This window comes from Sebastes umbrosus, chromosome 2 (assembly GCF_015220745.1).
Source record: "Sebastes umbrosus isolate fSebUmb1 chromosome 2, fSebUmb1.pri, whole genome shotgun sequence".
NCBI lineage: Eukaryota > Metazoa > Chordata > Actinopteri > Perciformes > Sebastidae > Sebastes > Sebastes umbrosus.
The window spans coordinates 35,767,815-35,795,775 of record NC_051270.1 but is presented as its reverse complement, the minus strand read 5'-3'; the positions used below and the strand labels follow the sequence as shown (position 1 = coordinate 35,795,775).

At 38.7% G+C, this 27,961-nt stretch overlaps 1 protein-coding gene across 2 annotated transcripts; it reads left to right on the top strand.

Moving 5' to 3' along the window:
- The first annotated feature begins 53 nt into the window (after nt 1–53).
- Nucleotides 54–26,994, top strand: slc1a2a (solute carrier family 1 member 2a). Of its 2 annotated transcripts, none has more exons than XM_037747957.1 (11): nt 54–245; nt 14,962–15,101; nt 15,954–16,106; nt 19,388–19,638; nt 19,736–19,844; nt 21,139–21,265; nt 21,379–21,612; nt 22,378–22,572; nt 23,491–23,625; nt 25,119–25,332; nt 26,370–26,993. In XM_037747957.1, exons 1-11 carry the CDS (start codon nt 208–210, stop codon nt 26,433–26,435), a joined length of 1,662 nt encoding a protein of 553 aa, XP_037603885.1. In that variant the 5' UTR covers nt 54–207; the 3' UTR covers nt 26,436–26,993. The 2 variants fall into 2 exon arrangements, with proteins under 2 accessions (XP_037603885.1, XP_037603891.1); XM_037747963.1 differs by lacking the exon at nt 54–245 and adding an exon at nt 11,782–12,044 and having other exon boundaries at nt 26,370–26,994.
- Nucleotides 26,995–27,961: the final 967 nt, after the last annotated feature.

Here is a 27,961-nt window from a genome sequence, read left to right as displayed (position 1 = left end):
CATCTCAAATCCCCACCCCTCTGTCTGTGCATCACACTGTGCATGTGCAAGGTGTTTGTTTACGTTGCAAGGGGGGAGGTGCAAGGATTTCCATACCTAGAGCAGGAGAGGAGGAATATGCTGCAACACCTGTATGGTTTCTCTCCAAAAACTCTTTAATGCTACTTTAATCTAAGCCACACGAGAAGGAAACTTATATTCACTACAATGAGGAAAGCCCACACATATAACGCAGACTACCACAGGTGAGCACTTTTCATTTTAAGATGCTATAGAGGTGGATAATTATATTATTGTGCGTGCATCTAACTGGAAAACAGGAAATTATAAGCAATAAAAATGTAAAGGAGAACAATTCAGCCTGCGATTTCCCCTCAAGGTGACCCAAGCTTCATCCTCCGTAGTGTCAATCAGCATTTTGATTCTGCTCCTCGTACTTAAGACGGTTGCTAGGTTACACATACACTGTATAATATGCAGCTATTAGGGAGGAGTTGTTGCAATGTAGCTTGTGCTGTGACCCAATTCTAAGAATACCTGATGTAATGGTTGGTGCTGCATTTGGTTGTACTCCTACTACTACTCCTGAGTGAGTGGCTCATTGTAGGTCAACTCAGGATACTGGCAGAACGCCTCGGGTGAAAATCATCAGTGCACAAAGTCTTGAAATAAACTGGCTCGGTCCTTATCCACCTAAAATGCTACAAACACATAAACTGTTAGTGAATTTTAAAGATTAAAGATTTTACATCTCGGGACAGGAACAAGTCAACCCATGCATTTTTAGTGACAGTTTCTTAAAAGCAATGCAAAACTGCTGGCCTTGGGCCACACGCGCATCATTAGAGATACGGCGCTCTGTGAGATTCACTCCCACCACACTCCCCAACTCGAGACAAGGCTGCAAGAGGATGAAGTTTGAAAGAATAGCCCGAAGGGTTACACTGTAAATCCTGAGTGGATGGGTTGCACAACAGACAGTTTCTTCTGTTTTCATGCCTGTTGTTAGGGATTGTGACTACAAACATAATCACAGTGACACAGTATGAATAAAATAATGCATTTCGCACAATTGAATTTGCAGCAGTGCACTCTTACAGAGGGGTTAAATTGTATTTGCAGGTTCAGAGGCTCCAGACAACGTACTGGACACCTGTAGCATTGAAAAGGTTTTTCCTGTCATCCATCATTCATTCATTCACTTCATTGTACTTTTTCTTTGCTACACATTAAGTAGCCTGGCTTCACCAAATGGCGTATGAATGACACGGCAGATCGGAAGTAATTTGGCATGCAATAAAAACGCTGTTCTTTCTTTTGGCGTGTCATCTCACGACATGTAGTCTGTACTGACTGCAATGTAAACACATCCACGTGAATATGCTACACTCAGAGTTAGTGACGTAAAATAAAAAGTGAGAAAGGCTGTTTATGGTGGTCCAATGGGTCCAACAAACACAGGACTTTCAACCAGGAGACAGGTCTTCAAGACCGGGGTTCATATCCCAAAGTGTTGTTGAGTAATTTTTAAGTTATGCTGGTGACGTGTTCTCCGTACTTATGTTATGTTGTTTACGTAGGTATTTTACTTAGTTTACGTACTTATTTCAAGCCCAACCATGATGTTTTTCTGAAACCTAACTTAGTGCTTTTGTTGCCTAAACATAACCGTGACCGTTTCACGGTAACAACGTGGCATTAAATGACATGCAAAAAGCCATTTCACAACGTTAAACCAGACGTGAAGTGACACGAGAAATGCCTAAAATGCATTATCATGACACGTGGAATGTCCTTAAAATGTACTATTTACACGCCTTCCCATGAGATCAGGTTGATATAGTTATATTTTTGAAGGAAAAGGGCCACTCTTATTCATCAGCGGGCTAACTGGAAGCCCTGAGGAGAAATATTGTTCCTTCACTAAATTGTCCCTGTTAAGTATGATGTTCACAAATAACCAAAATCCATTTTAACAATGTAAACAAAAATACATCAAAAACTCAAAATTGCTGAGGGAGATGCGCCCAGAAAAATCTATTAAATCCTTCAATTCCAAACGAAGAGAACGGTTTTCAGCTATGTAAGATGTTTATCATTTTTATGATATGATTTTGTTGACTGAAAATATGAGTGTACATTGTTAGGATTAAATGGTTGTATTACTCATTGGACTTAAAATGTGTGTTTCAAAAAATAATTAGGAAATGTTCACTTGTATAAGTTCATTGAACAGTGCAGACTTGCAGTGATAGCATGCAGCATCTCAGAGGCCCTGTCCTCATTGTGAAGTTGCCAGCTTTCCAAACTTTCCAAACCAGTGGGCAACTCCGGGTCTGAGAAGTGAAGCAAATGCAAAAGTGCCTTAAACTTGCATTCTATCTAACAGCCAGCAGGGGGCGACTCCTCTGGTTGCAAAAAGAAGTCTGATTGTATAGCAGTCTATGAGAAAATTATCCTACTTCTCACTTGATTTATTACCTCAGTAAACATTGTAAACATGAGTTTATGGTCTCAATCGCTAGTTTTAAGTCTTCTTCAATACATCATGATGTTCATTTAGTAAATTATGGTCCCATTTAGAGTCAAATAGACCATAAAGCAGGGTATGCTTTAGGGCGGGGCTATCTTGTGATTGACAGGTCGTTACCACGGAGTTGTCCGGTCTGGGAGTTGTCCGTGTCTTAGAACTTTAATCCTTTCACAGTGTGTTTTCAGTTCATGAAAGTTAACCTTTTTGGTCGCCTAAAAAAGTCTTATTCAGTGTTTGGTTGTTCTTAGCTCCACCCTCTCATGTCACTTCTGGTTGCAAAAAAAACAAGATGGCGACGGACAGAATGCCGAACTCAAGACTTCAAAACAGCAGTCCACAAACCCAATGGGTGACGTCACGATGACTACGTACACTTCTTATATACAGTCTATGTTCCTAACTCTACACAACAGCTACTGTAGGGTAAAACTTGGATGTATTGATGGCTAGCTTACTAGCTAACAACATACAACATGTGAAGAAGCTTTTGGAGCTGTTGAAATATGGATCTCTATTTTTCGGGTCAATGGTAGCTGCTGGTTGCGGCTGCTTCCAGCTAAGCTAGGCTAAAGACTTTCTGGAACAATCTTTTGACAGCACAAGTAAGACAGTAAACAAGCATATCATCCTAGCTGCATGATTCAGCTTTCATTTGCCTTACTCTGTGTAAGGACGGACAAGAGGACTTTGTGAAATGAGTCTGAGTGGAAACGGAATTTCCTTTTCAACTTTGTTCTCAAGTGGAGGGCATGATGGCAGAGCAAGTCAAGAGCTCCTTATCCATCTGAAATGTTTTAATTGTACATTTCCTGCATAAGTAAGAGCAGTTAACTCTCATAATCAGGAGCTGGAGCTGAGCTGTGGCTCACATCCAACTGAAATCCTGCTCTTACAAGACAGATGTAATTAAAATCATCAATGTAACAGGATCATCAGCCGTGCATCATGCCTCCACGATGAAAAACGGCTAGTGAGTGACAACACTCATAGCCTACCCTGATTTGTGCATCCACTGGAATGCACTTTTGCATTTACATTTCATATGATTGTTGAAAGACTTTTTAATCGTATAGTTATTTATATTGATATTTACATTTTAATTTACAGTTGGATCTAAAAGTCTGAGCCAACTACTAAAAGCTTATTTAGCCTATTTAGTGGAAATTCATTACAGTTGAATGTTTACCTTTATCCCTTACGTCTGGCATCATTTGATGCTCTCTTTCAGAGTGTTTGTGATTCATGGACTTATTGACTTATTGATTTATTCATTATTGTAGTATGTTTTTAATTTCCCTTTTCAAAGACGAGTGTAGAAGGAAATGGAAACAGTCCTTGTTCCTCTTTGAACCTCAGAAAGGCCGGACACAGACTCAGTTCAGGATTATTAATCCGCATTCACACAACTTTGGTGAAATTGTAGTTGATTCCAATTTGGTATTTTCGTCTTACAACTTTAACCCTTTCACAGTGTGTTTTAAGTCCAATTTGGTATTTTCATTTTACAACTTTAACCCTTTCACAGTGTGTTTTTAGTTCATGAAAGTCAATTGAAACATTTTGGTCGCCTAAGAATGTCTTGTTGCACTTATCTTCCTCCTCATGTGTCACTTCTGGTTGCAAAAAAACAAGATGGCTACCACTAAAATTCCAAACTCGACGTGGATGCATAAAGAGAACTGGATACAACGTCGGAGGTGGGGCCCCGTTCATTCCTATGAGAGTTTCTCAGTGCGGAATGAAGCAAAAAAAGATCGACTTCTGAGTATAAAATTACTCGGATCATCCGGTGATCTTCCGCATCCATTGGGTCCATAGAGCAAGCAGACTAGCATTTCCTTTAACCCTAACCTAACCCTAACTAAAGGAAAATAACTCTGGATTTGGCGATAATGCATTTTACAACTTTTAGGACCTAATGATTCGTACTGGGAAGTTAATTCACTTCAAAAAAAATTGTCCACTGTTTTACAGTCTCTTTTCCAATGTAAGACTATGGGGAAAAAGTATTTTTGGGCCCAATAGCGTCACATGGCCGACACAGAAGTTGTAATTCCGCTGTTTAGTCACTATGTAAAATGTGCTTCAAAGCCTGGCACACTTCCTGGGGGCTTGAATTTGAGGCTTCAAAAATGCAGTCCACAAACCAATGGGTGACGTCACGGTGACTACATCCACTTCTTATATACAGTGAGAATACCCAGAATTAAAATTATTGGTCATGGTTTTGATTTTTGAGTTCACAGTCTACATATCAGATGAAATAACAATGTCACATGTAACAATACGTCCAGGGAAAATCAGAAGTCAAACAACCAACATAAATCATTACTTCTGCGTCGTCCTATAAAAAAAGAAAAGGAAAAGAAAGAGTTCACGTGGTCTATGAAGAGAAGGGCTTTTTAGGTCTTAATACTAGACATAATTGTTTGCATGAATAATAATTACAGTGTTTTGATGAAGTGGTACACTGAAGGGACCTTTTATGTTTTTGAAATTATGTTCATAATGTTATGACCATCTAACCTGAGATCTCTGTATGTGGGTTGCATTGGGTGCTTGCCACAAAAATGGCTGATTAAACTGGAAACTGCAGTATATCAAAGTCAAATCACATTTGCCTATGAATCACAGAATACTGATGAAAATTGTTATTAAAGCACATAAATGGCAACTTTAAAAAATTGTTAAAGTTTGGTTATATTTTCACTCTCAAAAAATAATATCCATCTATTTTTTAAAAGATGTTTTTCCTCTACAGCAGATTCTAAACCTGTAGTGAAGCATATAATATTGAAGTGATCTGAAAGCATGAAATTGCTAAAAGCGTTGACAGTTTGACACATGGAACCGTCAGAAAAGCCCATTAATCCTCATTGTTTCTGCATGAATTATCAGTATTTTACCAACTGACTGACCCCCGGGTTGTGGTATCCTTAGACTAAATCACTGCACTTAATGGACTTTCCACATCCATGTTATGTAACAGGGTTTAGAGCATGCTGGGAGTTGTGTTCTTTACAACATGTATTTACAGTATGTAGAGGGTGTAAATACCTGTGAGGTTCTATTATTTATCGTTTACATTGATTCATTTATTCAACTGAAGCCAGTATAGCAATACTGAATGAATACTGACGTTCAATTGACTGCTGAAATTGATTGTTCCTGCTGTTTTGATTGTAATTCTGTAGTTTTTACACTGTGATACATTAGTATCTCCCTGCCAGCAACAGAAATAGAGATTTTGGTCAGTGTCTGAATGTGCTTGGAGCCATTTTCCCATTTTCAGTGTCATCAACTTCTTGGCTGATGAGCCCAAAAGATTTTGGCATCAAAATGGTTTTCTTTTTGTAGGTTTTTGATGACAGTGGGATTGTTTAGGATTGCAATATTCCTCATATTAGACCACTGATAATGTGGCTCTGGCTCTTTGGTCGAGGCCTTCGCACAACATGTCTCATTCAGGGTTGTACTTGCCATTTGGCAACATTAAGCTACTAAGAGTTGTCTTATGTCACCCTGAAAATGTACTTATCAGTATAAAATCGCTGATTGTCAGAACTCTTTATATTGAACATATAACAACACCTGAAATACTGATGCATCAGTAGCAAACAATAAAAAATAATAAAGTGGGGAAAAGGGAAAGTCATGCAGGGGACATATCATGCTCATTTCCAGGTTGTATTTTTGTTTTCTACAAGAACATGTTTGTATGTTTTAATGTTCAAATATTCTTTCTCATACTGTCTGTTTACTATACCTGTGAAGACTTTTCCCTGCATTAGGTGTAGCTCTATTGTTGACCGGTTGGAAACAGCAGGGCTTATACACACTGTACAGTGCCAGAAACAGGTTGAGATAACGAAAAGGAGAAAAAGGTGTGAAAATTTGCCATAAATCGGGAGAAAAACAGGCGAATTGTGACCTTGAGGGCAACAAAAAAAGGGAGTCTCCCTGAAAAATCGTAAGGGTTGGGAGTATGCCGCTGTAGCGCCTGTCTCGTTAAGCCTCTGAAAAAGCCTGGTCTGCTCTGATTGGCTTGTAAGAAAAATACGATGCAACTTTGCAAAGGTAGTTCTCAAGCTGTGGGCGATATATTCTAATAAACCTGCATGTGACACAGGAAGGGGAGCCAAATCTGAATGGCTTGTTGAATCATGTTTTCTGATCAAGGTAGCCCACAAGGTCAGTAGGCACTCCAGACACCCAAATGTATGTGAACAAGCACCGAAAAAAGTGTTTTCCATACACACATATGTCCTCTTTAAAGAAAATGACAACGACAAACACATGAAGGCTGTGCTGGCAAAGAGCAGCCTTATTGAAAAGCAGTCCTTTGATAACTCTGAAAGATGTTATTTTGCTTGACATTCTACAATCTATGTCACCGAAAATGAATATCGTATTCAACAAAACCTCTGAGAAACCCAACAAAGGGAGAATATTGAACTTCGCTAAATTGGTGTTTACTGTAGGGCCTCTGTATTTTAAGGTTTTATTGTATTGTAAAGTGTTTTATTTTGTCCATCTCATGTTTCACTCGAGAGTTTTTGTTTTCTCTTGTTTCATTCATTGCATTTTAAAGTAATATCACAAATATTGTCTAACAGAAATACAATAATAACATTATAGTCAAAATAATGCAATTCAATAACAATGACAACAGCAACAATGGCAACAACAGCTGATCCTGAGGTTACATTTTTAGATTTCCTTCTTTACACATGAATGTCGGGCATCTCGCATGACAATCATGTAGGACAGGACATCACAACCGTCATTCAAACTAGACAAAACGGGACTGATGAGACCTAAAACACAAAACCAGTAAAAAACAAAACAGCATTACTGTTTTATTTGTTAGGGTCCTTTACAGGGTTACCAGCGAACAAATGTTTCTGGTTATTAAATTAACAGTTCAGTTACACACATGGACATTTGGGGCTCTGCCTTCCTCATCCTGTGTGTGTGTGTGTGTGTGTGTGTTCAATAGGTGTGTGAAATCATTGATTATGTTGACCCCAGTTCCACTTCTCAATAACCAATCAGAGCGGTCACCTCGGCTATTAGCATATGCAGCCCCGTCTCCTAAAAATGACATTCCCATACCACGAAACTGCACTGTGAATTACGTTTTAAGGGAAACGTATTTTGTTGTGGACTACGTTTGTTTTTGACGTATCACAAACACATTTGTAGAGATAGTCAGCGGAAAATGTTAGCATTGTACGCACCTGCACACCACGGATGCTCTGAATGTTGACGTTTTCGCATTCGGTCAGAGTAAGAGACGAGACAAGCGTCGCGCAGAGCAAGACACGTAGTATATATATCGAGCGACCGTGATTGAAAGTTACGTAGTATAGTTATGAGTAGAACAAGCAAGAAAGTCCTCTAAGGATGGATGGGTCAAACAAACACAGGACTTTGACCCAGGTGACCGCTGTTTGTGTCCTGTGTGAAAGTAAAATCAACGTTCACTTAATTTAATTCACGTCCGTATCTTAAATATTATAAAATGTAGTCATTTTAAACCAAACCATGTTTTTTTTTTTTTTTACTAAACCTAGTTTTGTTGTTGTGTTTTTGTATGTTTCAAGTAGAGCTGCAATGATGAATCGCTTAGTTGTCGACTTTAAAATTAATCGTCAACTATTTTCATAATCGGTTTGAGTAATTTTTCAAAGAATAATAAAGTAAAGAAATCTCTAATACCAGCTATTTAAATCTGAATATTTTCTGGTTTCTTTACTCCTCTATGACAGTAAACTGAATATCTTTGAGTTGTGGACTAAACAAGACATTTGAGGACGTCATCTTGGGCTTTGGGAAACACGGATCAACTTTTTTTTTTTTTTACCATTTTCTGAATATTTATAGACCAAACAATTAATCGATTAATCGAGAAAATAACCAACAGATTAATCAACAATGAAAATAATCGTTAGTTGCAGCCCTAGTTTCAGTTTGGTCATTTTAAACCAAACCATAATGTGTTTTACTAAACTTAACCAAGTAGTTTCATTGCGTTTTTTTTTTGTTTTGATTCAATTAACAAAGACATGTTTAAAACTGTGACCGTAATCCAGGAGAAAATTACATTTCCCTCGAAACGTAATTGAGAATGCAGTGTAATTGTATGGGAACATCATTTTGTAGGAGACAGGGTTGGTGTATGGAGCCCCAGAATTTGCAAAATGTAGTAAAAGGTTATCAGACAAGTAAAAAACACAGAATAAATCAGTATAATAAAAAGTAGATATTATATTCTCTTTGTATTCTCTTTTTGCTTTTCTTACCAACTGGTTTGAGGTTATAAGGAAAGGTATAAAGCTTTGTATCTTTTTAGATTACACTTGTATTTACTTTTATTTTTTACTTATCCCAAATCTTTGTACTACATTTAGTGTGTTTTATGAGCTCCATATAAGTGATTCTCATGAGTCTGATTTATGGTGTTTGGGACTTTGCAGTGCAGAGATGTGTACAATAATAAAGTATAATGAAAAAGTTCAAACAGACGACCGCACACCCAGAATTACAGATCAACTTCTGCTGACTTGTTTCTGTTCATCGGCGTTATTGTTCAACTAAAATGAAAAAAAAGTGATCCACTATTAACATAATCATATAACCAAAAGCACCCAAATGATAAGACCTTTGTGTTATGATTTGCGGAAATATGTTCCACACTTGTGCACTCGAGTGCGTCTGATCCATCTCAGTGTGTATGTGTGCTGGATTAGGATGGCTCAGGACAGATTAGTTAATTATAGACACCTGCTGTCTAAGCGTGGTGTGCGTTGTCAGGTGTTGCAGCATGAGGTCGGCTCGGTGCTGAGGGCAGAAAAGGCGGAGCAAGGTGCGGAATTGCATGGACAAATGCTTTGCCATGTGTTCTTAAGATTGTCTCTTTCCTCCCTGTCCAAGCTCTGAGAGCAGCTCAGCAACACACACTTCATGGATATAAAGTGTGACGTACTCAACACACTTTTTACCCAGCAAAACAGCACTCTGCAGAGATAATATGCCTATTTCCAACAGCAGCTATTTGGTCTTTTAATAGTCGATCACTCTGCAATCAGACAGCTGGCGTTCAATTCTCCTTTGATACTGACCGAGCAATTCTTTGATTCCCACGTCAAGGGATGGAGTAGTGAAATGATCAAGCTGTCATAGCCCCATTTCGACGACTAAATTATACCGTGGATAAGAATCAATAAGGCTTAATGCCTTAAGAGATTGCAAGTCATCATGACTGACCTACAATAAGAGTCCAAATAGGAGCATGAAGCCTGTCAAAATTTTAAAATGGCTCCAACGATGACGTACTCTTTAAAAATTAAGTAATCTTCTTGTCCACATAAAAAAGTCCGAACATAACATTGAAGAACAAATGCTGCCATGGCAACACCATTACGATGACTGCACGTTACACTGTGAAACCAAAAGGAGCCATGGTCACAGGAAGAGTACACTCATATATACGGAGGCCACTCAATGACTCAGTAGCACTAAAGAGCTGCACTGCTGCAAATACCTCAAATCAAATCAAGATTTAGTGATGGCAGAGCAGGCAGCACGGGAAAACATTCAGGGTTATATTATCAAACACACCATTTATAAAATCATGAAAAGTATATATTGCACAGCAATTTGTAAGTCTTTTCGCGTGCATTAACGCCTTTGTTGCTTTTGCCGTGTCATCTCACGTCATGTAGTCCGTACAGACTGTAATGTTAACGCATCCAGGTGAATATGCTACTCTCAGAGCTAGTGATGTAGAAGAAAAAGGTCCAACAAAAACAGGACTTTCAACCAGGAAACTGGTGTTCGAGACCGGTGTTCATGTCCCAAAGTATTGTGGAAGTTATTTTGAAGTTCCGTCAGTGACGTTCGTGATGTGTTTTCCGTACTTATGTTAAGTTAAGTGGATTGGTCAAACAAACACAGAACTCTAAAGCAGGAGACCGGTGTTCGTGTCCCAATGTGTTGTTGAGTTATTTTAAAGAGATGTTAGTGAAGAGTTTCTCGTACTTATGTTACGTTGTTTGCGCACATATTTTACTTAGTTTATGTACTTATTTTAAGCCCAACCATGATGTTTTTTCCTAAACCTAAAGTGTTTTTGCCTAACGCTGTTGCATTAAATGACACGTAAAAAGACATTCACAACGTTAACTCTATGGCACAAAATGACATGAGAAAAGCCTAAACTGCGTTATAATGTCCTTAAAATGTCGGTTGAGTCACCTCAGGCAATCCAATGTTGGTTTAAGTTGTGGAACAGAACTGACTAGCCACTTGCACGCCGAAACCTTCATTAAAACCAGTAAGAAAAATAAAAACGTACCCAAATATAAGCCATAATTGATGTCTGATTAAATGCTCGAAAATGTGTTGCGGTAACAGCTGCAATTTTTTTTAACAACTTTTTTTTTTTTTTTTTTTTCAGTTTTGCTCTCATAATCAACTTTTGTTCTGCTAAATGAGTTCTCCTTGAAGCTTTTGGCTGCTTAATTTGGAAGTCATTGTTTACTGTGAACTTTAATTGAAGACATTAACCCCTTAAATTTGGGCCTTTCTTTTCCGTGGCTCACATAATGAAACATGAACCCATTTAACATCACAAAGAAATCACTTGGTTTGCAAGACGCTCAGTCATGTTTTGAAGACCATTTCATCACTTTAAATTCTCTAAATGGCAGCACAGATGAACAGTATACATTTGATCAGCCATTATAAAGTGTGTTACCGGACTCTGATTAATAACAGGAAAACCACACTGGACTAAAAAAGTTCTCATTGGATGAAAAAACAGCTCTTTGTCATTTCCAGGGTGTCAAATACCGATGCATTGCCACGGCTGTCGGCATTCGATACCGCCGCATAAGGCACCGTGAAAGGGATTTCATCCAGGAGACCGCTGTTTGTGTCCTGTGCGTCACGTTTCAAGTTACAACAGCTGTTCGTTCATTTTAAGCCCAACCATGTAGTTTTTTTCTAAACCTTATGTACTGGTTTTGTTGCCTAATCCTAAAGAAGTGTTTTTGAAACTTGGTTTATTTGGACATCCAAAGTTATGTAAATCATTCTCACTGGAAGGAGAAGTAAACAAATGATACCAAGCAGAAAAAAACAGCAACAGCAACAGCAAGGATTTTCACTTGCTCTCTAATCTTAGCAGGCTGACTCCACCCTTCCAGTCTGGATGACTCCTGTCAGACCTCCAGGATAGTCAGTTCACCTTTACAGTGCGCACCTCCCCGAGGCTTATTGAGGAGGCATCTGGTGATTGTGGATATACATCGAACGCTGAGGAAGAAGTGTTTTTCTCGAGGAGTGAAGAGCCCTTTTCTGAAGGGATAAAAGACTTTTTGGAGGTTCTGACTGGATTTACTAATGCATGAGTCATGACTTAGTTATTTTTTTCACTGACGCGGATGGCTGTGTAGAAGCTCTCCACAAATACAATTTCAATCCAAAGCAACATACAAAACAACTGGTAAGCATCATTAGTAGCCTGTAGTGATGCGATAGTAGTTTGTAAGATGAGTCATCAAAACATCGGTGTTGATGAGGCACCATCAAAATATTGTTCAGCAGCTCCTGTGCAGCTTTCCTGTGAAAGCTCAATGATTCATCAATAATAACTATGGTCTTTTGTGCACAGAAGTAACTGCTATAATGGTCTATCTAGTTTTGCATCTGTAGAAATATCTTGTTGGAGATATATTAATAGAGGAAATATGATGTTTTTCAGATCCGTCTTATTCTGCCCTTTGACCCTTTTGCATCACAACCAGAGATCTTGATAGAGTGCATTTGTGTTGACTTTTAATGATAATTGCAGGAAGTTACCAGCTTGCAGTGAAAAATATAAATATTTCCTTAGTTTGGCATGAAACTGCCTTACATTGCTCATTCATGTACATTTTTTTTTTTTGGTCTTTAATGATTTCTCCAATGCTTTTTGGAGGATCTATCTGTAGAAAAACAAAGACAAATCCGGCCTGAACACTGAAGTTTGGTGTTCAGATCAGTAATCTCCTGCATGATGTCATCAGGCCGGGTGGTGGTGACACCTTGACTTTTCCTGGGACGCCCCTTTTCTGTTGCATAACTCAATCACTTATGTGCTGGAGGTGCTAATTGTATCCTCTTTAAAGAGCTTAAGTCTCATTAATGCTAGAGCACAGTGTATCAGACAGCTGTGATTGACTTGGCAGGTGTTCTATCCTCACTATATATGTTCCTTGCTCCCTTTCACGTCTGGTACAGAAGGTTATTCAACTTTTGAATTATCAAACGTGTTATCGAATGTTGGAAGAAAAGTACATCACGATTCTATAGTGGCTATAATTAAAGATTTGCATTGTGTATTGTACCGAAGGGAAGTACTTTTTTACGGAGGAAACGTTTTCATTTAATCCACCACCTTTTGAAGAAACTTGGGTTATTGTTCTGTTGTGTTTGCTGCCAGCATTAATATTCCAGGTGTAAAAGTCATGAAGGTCGAGTGTGTCCAAATGACACGTGCATTCGCTGTTACATAACTGCACACGTCTGTGCTATGCAGAGGATTTAAAGGCTGCACAGGGGAGAGCTGATCTTTAAGTCAAAGAGGCTTTACGGCAGACCACAACAAACCCCAAGATACTTGTTGCTTCAGGTGATGAGATGATGAAGCAGTACGACGAAGGACGGGATCGTCTGAAATTAACATCTCTAAGCAATGAAAGTCCTGGAAACTGTCAGAAAGCATGAAGCCAAATACCACATACCAAACACATATAAAGTATTTAAAAATACAACAACTTCAACACAGAATATCCCAAATTATCATAAATGACTATACATAGACATCCAGCAGAACAGCAGAACAGCAGCAGAAGCAGAGGGGAGGGATATGAGTAACAGCTGGTGATCTGTTTATTCAAATAGTAAAACTGGAATAATTTGTTTAAAATGCAGATTGTAAACAGGCTCTTTATTGATTCTGTGCTAATTGTTTTGGGAATGTCAATTATGAGAGGCCATCTGCAAACTTTTCACAACTTTGCATGCATTCAGAATGCAGAGTGTATGCAGAAATCATTGGATTTAATCAAGAGTGCATGTGCCCTCATTAATTACTTAATGACACAAGGGAACACTTTTTTTTGTAATAGTAATATTGCATGCATAGTGAATTCAATCACAATTGCAAATTGTTTTATAGCACTGTAACATAATGCTATCTGTTAGGGGCTCCCTTTCTCCCCAGTTTGGAATCATCAATGGTGTTGCCGCCTTGTTGCTGCTAACTCTATTATTGGCCTGGTGATGGTTTTAGACAGACGTTTGTCTCCTCCGGTTCACATGGTCCCACAACCCAACTTTTTTTTGGTATTATGTGTGGGAGGTTCACGTTATCCCCCAAGAGCCAACCCCGACCTGTGCAGGAGCCCTGACCAACCAGTAGGAGTTGATATTGCAGTGACAAGAATGTGATCCCTCACGGCAGTTCGTGCCAAATGTAATCTATTTGATTCGGGTACGTAGACACATTTTTTTTTCGTGACGCTCATCACGACTCTCAACAACGTATTTTTCATGCGTTTTCCTACGAATATCCAGCAACATGTGACGCAGGTGTCAATTTCTGCTCCAGTCTTTTCAAAATAATACTACTTGGTTAGGTTTAGGAATAGATCGACTTGGTTAGGCAACAAAATTACTTTGTTAGGTTTAGGAAAACATCTCGGTTTGGGTTAAAATAACACCAGAAGTGGCTTAACTTAAGTACGGAAGTTACATGACAAAAACTACTCAGTTTAAAAATATTGTGATTTGGCTTAAAATTACTCAGTAAATGCTGTAACTTAAGGAAGATACATGACAAATAAATCAACGTTTACTTCTGGTTTCACACGGGACGTGAACACTGGTCTCCTGGGCGAAAGTCCGGTGTTTTTTTTCATCCAACTGACCTCCTCCCTACGAGGCGTTCGCTGCCCTTTATAATTCACGATTCACAATTACGTGAATTACACACAAATTGATTTTGTGCTGACCATCACGAAAAAAAGGGAAATTTCTGTGTATTTACACAAATCAATACAATAAATTTCGTAACTATTTCACGAACTGCTGTGCGACTGGGCTGAAATGCACAACCAAGCTGGAAGTCCCTAGCATTTTTTAAATTTATGTCTGCGAATTATAAAGGTTGTCTCAGCAACAGGTGGCTGTGCATACAGCTTTCTACTTGTTCCATACTCAGTAACAATGGAACACCTCTACTAAAAGGTACAGCTCTAACTTAGAGCTCCTAGTATAACCCCAATTGTATTGTTAACCTCCTGTGATATTGTTTTTGTCTTCTCTTAGCTGAAAAATCTGCAGGTAATTAATACCAGCTCTTCTTTTACTTCTTTCAGTGCCAACAGAATGCAGAAGCAAGTGGAGGTCAGGATGGGCGAGAGCCACCTGGAGCCCATAGTGGAGAATAATGAGAGTCTATGTAGCAGTTTTTGTGATAAAATCATGAAGAACATGGTTCTCACTCTTACAATCCTGGGTAAGTCTTTTTGGTCCTGCTACTTCCTTCCACAATCCATTCGTTATCTCCTCACGCTCATGGGGAGGAGGGGGGGGTGGGCTGGAGCCTTTCCCAGCATGCATTAGACAAATGGCAGGGTACATTCTGGACAGGTTGTTAGTCCATCACTGCACTAATACACTTAGACACTTAGACAAACACAATCCGCCCGAACATTAGGAAAACATACAAACGTCACTCAGGAAGCCCCCAGTCTTTCAAATCAGGACCTTTTTGCTGAGAGGCAATGCGCTTACCACTGAGCTGCCCTACGTGAAGCCAAAATCTTTTACTAAAATACCATTTGAATATGCAAATGGTTCACAGCTTCTTGTTAAAAGCATTCAAAAGAAAAGGAGTTTAATGATACTCTTTCTCTCCGTCTCTGGGTTCATATTGCAATTAACTTACACTGAAGTGAAGAGCTACTTTAATTTGTCCTTTGAATGTAATATAAACAAGGAAAAGGTTACATCTTGTTATTTTCTTGCATTTTTTTGCTTGTTTTTATTCATTTTATTCTACAGTTGTTGACAGATATACAGTAATTGGGAAAACATTTTGGGTCAAAGTTGTATTTTCTTGGCGTCATTATTCTATTTTATTTGTTCTACACCGTATCACCGTATTTACAGGTAACGCCATGGCACTCAGATGACAGGCTGTGGTGTTAATTTAAGGCTCCTAATGAGCAAAAGTTGAGATCACATAGATGTTGATGTGATCTTATTCAGACACTTTCAGCGTTCAACGCCTAGTATGTCACGGCTCAGAGTCACCTGGCTTTGTGTTTGATTTGTGTTTGATTTGTATCTTTTCTCGTTGGCTCAGGTGTGTTTCTGGGTTCCATCTCTGGAATGCTGCTGCGGCACATATCGCCTCTCCCACCTGATGTCGTTTTGATCATCTCCTTCCCCGGAGAGATCCTAATGAGGATGCTGAAGATGCTTATTTTGCCTCTTGTTGTTTCCAGTCTGGTCACAGGTGGGTGAGGTACTACAGTAGCTGCTGCAAATGTTCTGCTCAATTTGCTGACAACCGTCCTGAAATGAGGTCGCACGGCGCGACTTGTTGCTGGTTGAGTTGCAACAGGAGAGATGAGAGCGTAGGCGTGTTTTTTTTCAGAAACTTTGTGTACAAACACGACTTGTGTGAAGGACCGGGGGCATAATTCTTTTGCACAGGTATATACATGTTTTTGTTTTTCCATATTTAAAAACTATGTTTTTAGTGAAAACATAAACATCATAATAGTTCAAAAGATAAAACTAGGACTACAAAATCAGCTCAGTCGACAGGAAAAAATTTGGCATTGTACGTTTCTGCAAACCATGGATGCGTTAAATGACGAAGTTTTTTGCAATCAGTCAGAGCAATTGACGTAGCACAACAAGCGACGCGCAGAGCAAGTGATGTGGTATATCAAGCGACCATGATTGAAAGTTATGTGGTATAATAATACAGTGCTGCAGGAAAGAGTCCTAAAACACGGAAATGAGTTACCATTTTTACACTTCTGGTTCTTTCGTCTCAAAGTCAATGGGTTTTGGGGGTTTTTGGTAAGTTGCCTGAAATAAGATCTGTGGTTAAGACAAGCTGAAGAGATTTTAGCGTTTTGTTCTATGATATAAAATAAATCTGTAAATACCCCACTCGTGGAATTTTTAAGCTTTTATGTGTCTAAAAAAGACGGTTGCTAACAAGTGGCTAAATGAGACTACTAAACGTCATTACGCCGACTCATCCATCTTTACAGCCTCGTTGTGTATACCCGCGCTCATTCAACCGTAGTGTAGTGGTGTAACTTATAACGTTAGCTTTTTACTTATGCCGATTGCATTCACACTTCCAAAATCATAAGGCTGGTGTTCTGCTGTGGAGATTATCTTGCTGAACAAAACATGTACGTTTTATAAACGTGTGTTTGCCACAGAGCTAATTTTCTGCAGTAATCCAAAATCCAATGCAAAATTCCCATTGGCTTTTTGTCGAGGGAACCAGAGCGATTCTAACACCGCTCTATGAACATACCGAGCAAGAAAGTCCTCTAAGGGAGGACGGGACGACTGGTGGATGGGTCAAACAAACACAGGACACCCAGGAGACCGATGTTTGTGTCCCGTTTGAAACCAAAAGTAAACATTGACTTTACACCAGTTAAGTAATGTTGCGGATGAAAGTCATCTAAGGGCGATGTTATTTAATTTTGCTATTTATGTTGTTACGGTTATTACGTTACATTGTTACGTTATTACGTTAACATTTTAATACAAACCATGATCTTTTTTCTAACCTCAACCAAGTACATTTGTTGCCTAAACCTAACCAATCATTTCACAATGTTAACAATGTGGCAGTGTGCGTTTCTGCATGCGTGATACGAGGCTGATATGAAACATATTTGTGAGATGTATTTTTGGCTCAGAAACGTCGCCATTCAACGTATCTGGTGGTTTGCAGGAATGTACAACGCCAACATTTTTTTATGGCAACTGAGGTATGTATGCTGTGTTGGCAAGATTCTCATTTAAATACACATCTATGCAAATTAAAGAGCATATGGTTGTCCTTCATTGGAATGTAGGAAAATTGTGTTTATCCTTTTTATTATGTTCTCCAGCTGTGTTCATGTGCATTTAGATTTTTTAACAAACATGATTTATGTTGTTATATGGTTTATGTCTGACATTCCTGTGGTCATAATGCCACATGTCAAATCACTCATAACATAATAACAACCTAATAGTCAGGAAAAACTGTAAATCCACACATACAATTAACTTGCTTGATTAAAAAGTAGAGGCCTCGGCCACCTTTTAGCTGTCAAGCATAAACTGTGAATATACAACATTATAACCTGAGATAATACAAAATCATAATCATTTACCAGCGTCCAGCTATGCAATTGATAATATGATGATGATGAGATGCATATGTGATATTCAAAATATTGTCTAAAGTACAGTGTGCACACAACTTCGAGCAAGCCTTCCTCACCAAACTCAGTTACCCTCAGTAAACAATTCATGTGTCGTTATGTGCTGCTCCAGAAGTCATCATAAAGTCGATAAAGGGCTGTCACGCCGGATAATTAAACCCTGAATTCAAAAGACATGTCATATTGTCTAGCTGCGCATGAGTGTGTAATTAAAGTGCGTGTGTAGACGTGTTCTTCTTATGTACTCTGGCAGAATTTTTCTCAGTTTCTCACTGAGTCGTCGCGTTTTGGAAGCAAATCATGTGAAATTTTCGGCGTGCAGAATTAGTTTTTCCAATATATTAGCACAATAATGTCCTCACAGTTAGAATAGTCACAATCACAACAGTCTAAATGAAGTAAGCCTTGTGTGTGGAGGTTTCACTGTTCAAATGCTGCAAGCTGGTCTGACTGGAAGGACTATTAGCACCTGTTCGGTGAGGGCAGCTGATCAACTTAAAGGTTATGTTTTAATCAGAGTTAATTCATAACTAGAAGAGGTCAGATTTACTATATAAAAATTAGGGCTGTCAAAGTTAACGCGATAATAATGCGTTAACGCAAATTAATTTTAACGCCACTAACGCATTAACACAGCTTTTTGGTTGTAGCGGGCTCAGTTTTAAAGCTAGAGTGAACATACTGACATCATATGAAACTAGAAAAAACCTAAGGAATCCATTGGATAGGCTAAAGAACGCTCCAAGGGGTCCCTTGACCTCTGACCTCAAGATATGTGAATGAAAATGGGTTCTATGGGTACCCTGGAGTCTCCCCTTTACAGACAGGCCCACTTTATGATAATCACATGCAGTTTGGTGCAAGTCAGCACTGACACACTGACAGCTGTTGTTGCCTTGTTATGATTTGAGCATATTTTGTTTTTGCTAAATGCAGTACCTGTGAGGGTTTCTGGACAATACTTGTCATTGTTTTGTGTTGTTAATTGATTTCCAATAATAAAAAATGTACATACATTTGTATAAGGCAAGCATATTTGCCCACTCCCATGTTGATAAGAGTATTAAATACTTGACAAATCTCCCTTTAAGGTATATTTTGAACAGATAAAAAATGTGTAATTAATTTGCGAATAATCATGATTAACTATGGACGATCATGCGATTAATCGCGATTAAATATTTTAATAGATTGACAGCCCTAATAAAAATGCATAGATTTCAAATCTATCAACTCTAAGAAAATCTAACATTACTACCTGTTAAAGAGAGAAAATGTATCTTTTTAATATTGGACACTTTTCCTGTGAAACATACTACGCCAACAGGACTAGCCGGTTTGGATGCCAAATCCAGCGGTCGTTTAGGCACCAGGGCCATGGTGTACTACATGTCGACGACGGTGATCGCAGCCGTCCTGGGAGTGATCCTGGTGCTGGTCATTCATCCCGGTAACCCCAAGCTGAAGGCTAATCTCGGACAGGGAAAGAAGAACGACGACGTGTCCAGCATGGACGCTCTCTTCGATCTCATCCGAAATCTTGTCCCAGAGAACTTGGTGCAGGCCTGCTTTCAGCAGGTAGGAGGCTCACAGAAAGATTTCACCCACCACCATAACGTCTGATTCATATGTCAGTTGCTCCAACTGTTTGTTCTTTCCTTTGCTTCTTGTCCAGATCCAAACAGTATCCACCAAAGTACAATTGCCCACTAACAGAACCAAAGCACCTCCTCAGTTCACAGTTAAGAGGTCGCTTCAATTCAAGGGTGGGATGAACGTCTTGGGTAAGTGAAAAGTCTGAAAACACACCCACTGTAGAACTGAAAAGTTGTTGAAGAAAAACAAAAGTTATTTTTTTCACTTTAAATTACATAATAACTAGATAACACTCAAATAACACATTCCTCAACCAAAATAACAAAACCTCTTTGGTGGATGTAACAAGCGGCAAACACAGTAACACTTAATTTTACAGGTCCGCAGATTTCCTGGTAATTGGGTGATAATTAGCAAGTAACCTATTTGAAATTTCTGTGGAATTTCTGCCAAATTACCCCAATAATACCCTAAAAAATGATGGAAAATTACTTTATTATAAACATGATTGAATAATGATATGCTAAAATAGCATATAATGGTTAAAATAGGGCCCTTAGGCTTGAGAAGCAGCTGCGCGCTGCTCTTCATCAGAGGTGGAAAACCAAAACTAATAGAAGATACTTCTGATCAGGCACAAATCTCCCCATTGTGTGACTTATTGTCTACACAAATGTAACCTGGTAGCTAATGTCACGATTCAGGGAGTTTTTTAAGAAATTTCAAATAAGTTATTTGCCGATTATTATCTATTTAACAGCAAACATAGAAATAAAGCCAATTAACTTTGTATTATTTTCCTGGAAATGCATTAAATAAATTACCAGCTATTTATTACTGCTTAATGGGACATAATAATAAAAGTCCAGAGTCAAGTCCCAAGTCAGGACAGCTAAACAAAGTAATTTTCGATATATTTTGAGGTAAATATTGGGGTAATTTGGCAGTAATTCAAAAGAAGACCTATACAATGACGTGTTACCGCAAACACATTAGAGACGGGCAACATATTGATATATCGATATCGTGAGATGAGACTTGATATCGTCTTAGATTTTGGATATCATCATATGGCATAAGTGTTGTCTTTTCCTGTTTTTTAAAGGCTGCATTATATTAAAATTATGTAATTTTTCTGAACTAACCAGACTGTTATAGCTGTTTTATTATTTGACTTTTACCCACTTTATCATGGTATCCACATTACTGATGATTATTTATCAAAAATCTCATTGTGTAAATATTTTGTAAAAGCACCAATGGTCAACCCTACAACATTGTCACAATATCGTTATCGAGGTATTTGGTCAAAAATATTGTGATATTTGATTTTATCCATATCGCCCAGCCCTAAAACACATACCCGAAAAAAAATGTATATCTCCATGGCTTTCGATGAGTAATTAGCATTCATTCCAAGTTATTTCTTTTCTATAACACCGGTTTATCCAATAATAATTCAACATTACTGTATTCTTACAGGTTTGATTGGATTCTTTGTTGCTTTTGGAGTCATTATGGGGAAAATGGGAGAAAAGGCCAAGCTGATGTTGGAGTTTTTCAACGTCCTGAATGAGATTGTTATGAGGCTTGTTGGCGCAATTATGTGGTAAGTGCTGTCCACTACAGAGCCCCTCAATATATTCAAAATACTAATAATATACCTGCAGATAACATATGACAAAGTAATCCTAATGGAAAACATCCCGTGTCTATCTTCAGGTATTCCCCTTTTGGTATTTGCTGCCTCATCTGTGGAAAGATCATCTCCATCGCGGACTTGGAGGTGGTTGCGAGGCAGCTGGGGATGTACATGGTCACTGTGATAGTGGGTCTCATCATCCACGGAGGCATCTTCCTTCCGCTGATATATTTTGTGATAGTAAAAGAAAACCCCTACAAGTTCTTCATGGGAATATTCCAAGCTTGGGTCACGGCACTCGGAACAGCGTCCAGGTATGAGGGATTTCTGTCTTTGTTCCTGTTTTACATTCTAGGATTCAGGCTGTTTGACCCTAGTGAGCTCAGTGTGACTGTCTCTAATTCAGGTTTCCTCTCCAGTGTGCTGCTTGTTGTTATGAATACTCAGATTTTCCTTTTCCTCCATGGCCATATGATAAATACCAAATGTAACCTTTATTTCAAATGGTAACTATGAAGTAGTCTTGCCTCTGTGGGGGATAACGTTCCTGTACTCTATGTTTTATTAATGACAGTTGCACTCTTTCCCCTCCTGAGGTGAGCTCAGTTCTCTCAAGTTTTGGCCTGCTCACTGCCCCGCCATCTGCAAGAAACACTTATTAATTATCAGACAAAAACAACTGCTGAGCCAAAACTGCTGTTTTCTCCATGAGATTCACTCTCAAAGTGAATTCCAACTAGAATAACTTTTTTGTTTCTTTGGGTGAAATGAAACTCATGAAAGTGCCTTCGCCTATATTAGTCTATTTTATGTAACAAATTAACAATGAATAAATTACCATAGTTCAGAGTGGATTTATGTCAGTATGAATAGAAGAATAGTGTAATTAAGTTTAAAAACTATCGCAACATCAAGTGTGACCCAGTCAGATTAATTCTCAACAGACAGTCTGTAATTTGTTGTAGAGCTCTTTGTTTCTGCAAGTTTTTCGTGCCAAATTGGGTGCAGAGTTTGCCAACTGAACTCTGTTGTTCGTGACTATCATAACAAAGCATTTCTTCTTGTTTTATTTGCCGCAGTGCTGGTACCCTGCCCGTCACATTCCGATGCTTAGAGGAAAACCTGGGCATCGACAAGAGGGTGACGCGCTTTGTCCTCCCGGTTGGCGCCACCATCAACATGGACGGCACGGCGCTTTATGAAGCTGTGGCGGCCATCTTCATCGCTCAGATGAACGGGATCAACCTCGACTGGGGCCAGATTGTTACTGTCAGGTGAGAATGTGGCTACAGATACAGATATCCAACCTGATCTTATGGGAAGGCGTATCAATGATTAGGCAACAAAACCACCAACACGTTTTCATCCCAACTCCTTACATACTGACGCTTTGTCAGACCCCTCGGCGTCACTTTTCGGTCGCAGTAAACACATGCTAAATGTTGTGAATTAAACAAAAACACTTAAATTAATACTTTCATCCTGGATGAAAGCCTTGTGTTTGTTGGACCCACCCACTTCCCATCACGCCCGTCGGTGTCGGTATTTGACGTCCTGGGAATGAGAACGGGCTGAAACCACTTAGTAAGGTTAAGGAAAAACATCATGGTTGGTCATAAAATAAGTTTGTAAATTAAGTAAAATCTGTACGTAAACAACGTAACATAAGTACGGAAAAACACGTCACAAACAACCCTAACTTAACTCCAAAATAACTCAACAATACTTTGGGACATGGACACTGAGCATAGCATATTCAACATTTAACATGGCAGTAAATTAGCCAAATTCTCCCTTAGATCTGCCGGAGCCAAAGAATGAAGATCATATATTAAATTATAGCCCTACTGGTGAAACGTTTGTACATTAAAATGTTTTTAAATACAGTAAACCTCATGGATATTTCTGTTTATTTCACATAACTTAAAGAAAACTACAGTTTTGGAGTTATACTTGGATATCTTTCTCAAAATCAATTTAGATAAAGATAGTTGTCTTGATTATCATTAGACACTGTAGACTCTTAGTTTAATTGATTAGTCATTTCAAATACTGAATTTGTCATAATGCCATTTTTATTAGAAACATAGTGACTGCATGTTAAAAGTGTTTAGTGTCAGTACCATGTTGGTGCCTTGTACAGCCTGTGGTTTGTCCTCCTGCTGGGAATTGATTTTTTGCTTCCTATTTAGTATGACAGCTACCCTGGCCAGTGTTGGGGCAGCCAGTATCCCCAGTGCTGGACTGGTGACCATGCTTCTGATCCTCACGGCAGTGGGGCTGCCCACTCAGGACATCAGCCTCCTGGTCGCTGTCGACTGGCTGCTGTAAGTTCAACATCAACACAGATACTTGTATTGAAAGCACAGAGACACATTCCAACACCATGCAAGGGTTTCTTATCTTCAATGCAAGTTCATCACATAATGGTGACTACACCAGTGCTAAATCTTTTAGAATTTACTTCTGTGCTATTTTTTATGTTTTAGTTTAAAATCAAAATTTTAGATTGTTTATGTCCCCCCCCCCACCCCCCAAAAAAAAATCCCTGTAAGAATAAGACCAAATTAATATTTTTTTCCTTCAGAATGTGCCGTACGAAATTTGAGAAATTGAGAAACATATCGTGCTTTAAAGCATAACTCTGCCCACCATATTGTCTTAAATTTTCCCAAGAATCCATTGGAGCAGTAAATCTCACTTATTTCACTGTAAGGCTGCGAACAGCTTGCTTGCCTGGTTAAACAGTATCAGCTTCCTTTACGTTGCTTTACAGTTTTAATTAGGTGAATGGCATTAAAAATCAACCCAACAGCACGTCTTCTTTAACATATTAGCATCCTTTCACTTTTTAATGAGGTATATGTATTTAATTTTCTATCACGGGATACGTTGAACGTCAACATTTCTAAAACCCCCCCAAAAAAAGGTTTTATAAACACGTTTCATGTCAGTGTCGTATCGCACTTGCAGAAACACAATGACACAGGGTTAACGTTGTCAAATGATCGGTTAAGTTTAAGAAACAAAAGTACTTGGTTAAGGTTCTAAAAAACTTCATGGGTTGTGTTAAAATAATAACGTAACAACGTAGCGTAACAACGTAGCGTAACAACGTAGCGTAACAACGTAGCGTAACAACGTAACTAGCGTAAATAAACAACAACCACCCTTAACGGACTTTCTTGCGTAACGTTACGTAACAAGCGTACCAGTGTTACGTAACAAATGCAAAGTAAAGGTTTACTTTTGGTTTCACCCCCGGTAACAAAGAGCGGCCTCCTGGGTGAAAGTCTTTTGTTTATTTGACCCATACACCACCAATCCTATCCACCCTCGGTAGATTTTCTCTCTTGATATACTCGTTATGATACCACGTAACTTTCAATAATGGTCGCTCTGGCCAAACGCAAAAAATGTCCACATTCAACGTATCCATGTTTTGCAGAAACCACCATAGTAGCCAAAGTAGCATCAAAACATATGCGTGACTTTAATTTGAATGTACAGGTTTTTGCTGGTGTGTCTCATCACAAAGTGAACAGTGAGCATGTTTTACCGGTCTCTAACATGTTTTGAGGATGTAAAACAACTCATAGAACTCATGCTTTGATAACTTTTCTGTAGACGAAGAGTTTTCCTCTCTATATGCCCACTCATTCACTTGCTGGCATATCTGTGCTGAAGCATAACTAACAACATAACTTAAAATCCAAATTAAAAACAAAAAGACACTTTTTCTTGCTCTGTGTTGTTCTCTTTTTTCTTTCATTCATTATTTCCCTGTATCTTTCACACCATTTTCCTCTTCAACATGCAGAGATCGTTTCCGTACCTCAGTTAATGTGGTTGGGGACTCCTACGGCGCAGGTATCGTGTACCACCTTTCCAAGCACGAGCTCGACTCCTTCGACCAACAGGGCCGGATGGAGGACTTTGAGATGGCAAAGACTCAATCCTTCTATGAAAATAACAGCAACCAGAATGTATACGCTCACCACCACAACAACTCAGTCTTGATAGACGACTGCAAGGTACATTTCACGTTAACGGACATAGAGACTTGTATGTAGAGAATCCTCCCCAGCTCTGTGTCTGTGTTCGTCTTTCTTTTCCTCTCTGTGTTTGTGCTTTGTTTCTATGTGACCTCTTATATCAGTGTATTTGTGTCTTTGTGAATAGTAAATGTCATATTTTCATTGAAGAAACTGGTTTTAAAAAAGGGGTGAAAAAGCTAAATAAATATTTCTATATTTATTTATTCACCTGTTACTCATATGAAAAAGCAGTTTTTGTGGTACCAGCTTCAACAAAAGCAAAGTTTATTCTTTTTTTTATTAGATTTTTGATTTTTATCATCTTCAAAACTTTTGTTTTACTCTAATGAAATCCAATTGAAAGTGTTTAATGTTAAGCATCAACCATTCCTAATGCATTGTCTTATATTTATATTTGACTTGTATTTTGTTGTGACATGTTTTGATTTTATTAAGAAAATGTTTTTTTTTGTCTACATGATTGGACATGTATTTGTGGCAGCCCTGACCAAATTACAGTTTTCAATCATTGGCTATCTTTTGAAAAAGTTTTTGTAGCCAGTGGTGGTATACATAAAGACTGCTGTTTCATCCAAAGTGATGCATACATTCATGAAATGCCTATCAAAGTTATATTTTTTTAGAGAATTTCACTCATACAGTAGAATTTTGTTGATATTTCATTGTCTGTATGATGCAACTTTGGCATGCTGATGCCAAAGTTGCAAATTCTGATTATTTTGATGACTGAGTATTGTAATTCGGTTGGGCAGAGAATCCATAAAATACATGGCCAACTCTGAAAAACTATACATATCTTTGTTTTCGTATAATCTTGTAACCACATTGACATGTAAACGGCATCACTGTATCATTGTATCAGTGTATGAGATGACATGTATTTCAATGTCAGCCCGATAAGGTCAATGGCCTGAATGTAATGACACAATGGCTTCTCTGCTTCCAACCGTTGACGGTTTGTAAATGATGGTGCCTTGGCCCGATAGTTAGATGTTCTTGATAATTGCTTACAGGTCACCAAAAATGGCAAGACTGCAGGGTTCTCTCTTGTTGAGGAGGGACCATGGAAATGCGAGTAAAGCAGATCCAGATGCTGCTGCGCCTTACCCTGAGTTCCAACAGCTTTTACTTTCTGCCGACACAACTCTAAAAAAATCAGCAAAAAAAACAAAAAAACATCACATAGAAAAGAAGGGGCAAAGAAAAGTGAATGTTAGCAACTGTACCACAAGAACAAACAGTCGGCCAGTCTTTTTTCTTTCAGTTACCCATCCGGGTAGCTACTGGAACAAACTTCAAATGACTCACCAACTTGTATTAGATCTTGCATTTGCACTAACTAGACACAAACTAATGCGCTGGTGCATTTCATACACTTTGTACAGAATACATCATTCGGTTGACTACACTCAGGGCCTTACTTGGTGCTGCTGCAAGCTTTCTGTCAACGAAAAGAGTTTTTCAACCTTGTGCAACATCTTATTTTTCTTTTGTAATGAAGCATTTTATTTGTAGCTTAAAGGGCAGAATGATATGTGGATGATGGACCTTGCCAGTTACATTTAATACAAGGACCAAGTAAGAGAAAATATCAAAGTTGGTGTACATGACTCAGAACAATTGTTACAGATCAGCCACCTTACTGAATGGTTGTTACTATCAATGTGTGTTTGTGTATTCTGAGACGTCTTCTCATGAAATTTCCATAAACACTGGACCAAAGGTTCAAAATAATGCAAACCGGGTTCATGAAAACAGAACGTGAACTGAATGAAATGGTGCTTCGTGTGGCATTATGATGTAAGTGATGGTTAAACACTGCGTTACCTTTGACTGTTTGACTTATGGGATTACACCGTGATGTCACACACATGGCCAAGCCTAAGAAGCAAAGCTTAGGGCTTAAGACCATAAGAGCAAGAGGGTGTGACCTCTAAATTTGGCAACAAACAGTACAGGATGTGTTGCAGGGAGCTGTAAAGCTACAAATAGAGTATGTGAAGGGAGCCCTCACAGTTATTTATTACTTTTTGTATATATGTTCTGTATGAGTGACGCACTGAATTTCTGTTTGTAGTCAAAAAGTATGCCTGTGTACTGGGATTTCTGTGTGTTCATGTGTGTTTCTGAGAGCAAGAGGAAGATTAACAAGGAAAGAAAATTCAATAATATAAAAGAAACAGGGGTGGCGTCTCTCAATCTCTCAGCAGGCCAGTGCATTGCTCTGTGTTTTATTTCAAACTGTTTATTTCTTTGCTACTTGACAACCTTGCCTTGACGATGTCAACTGCAGAGTGCAGTCAGTGTGATGACTAACACATTTCTGGATACAAGTTACCACCATTAATTTCAATAGAATACTGGGACTCGCATTTTAGTCGTAAAAGTAAAGTGTCTCCACCTCCCAGCTTTACTACACTCAGCGAGGAAGGCTGGGCTTTCCTCCCGAGATATCACTTAGATTCTGCAGCATGTAGTTTTTACACAGCAGATTTAAATGTAAATAACAAGCTTGTAATTACGTGTAGAGTTAATTAGCCGCAGTCACGTCTGTTTAGCAAGTGCAGGCTAAATTCTGCCTCCAGCACTCGCATACATCTGAAGC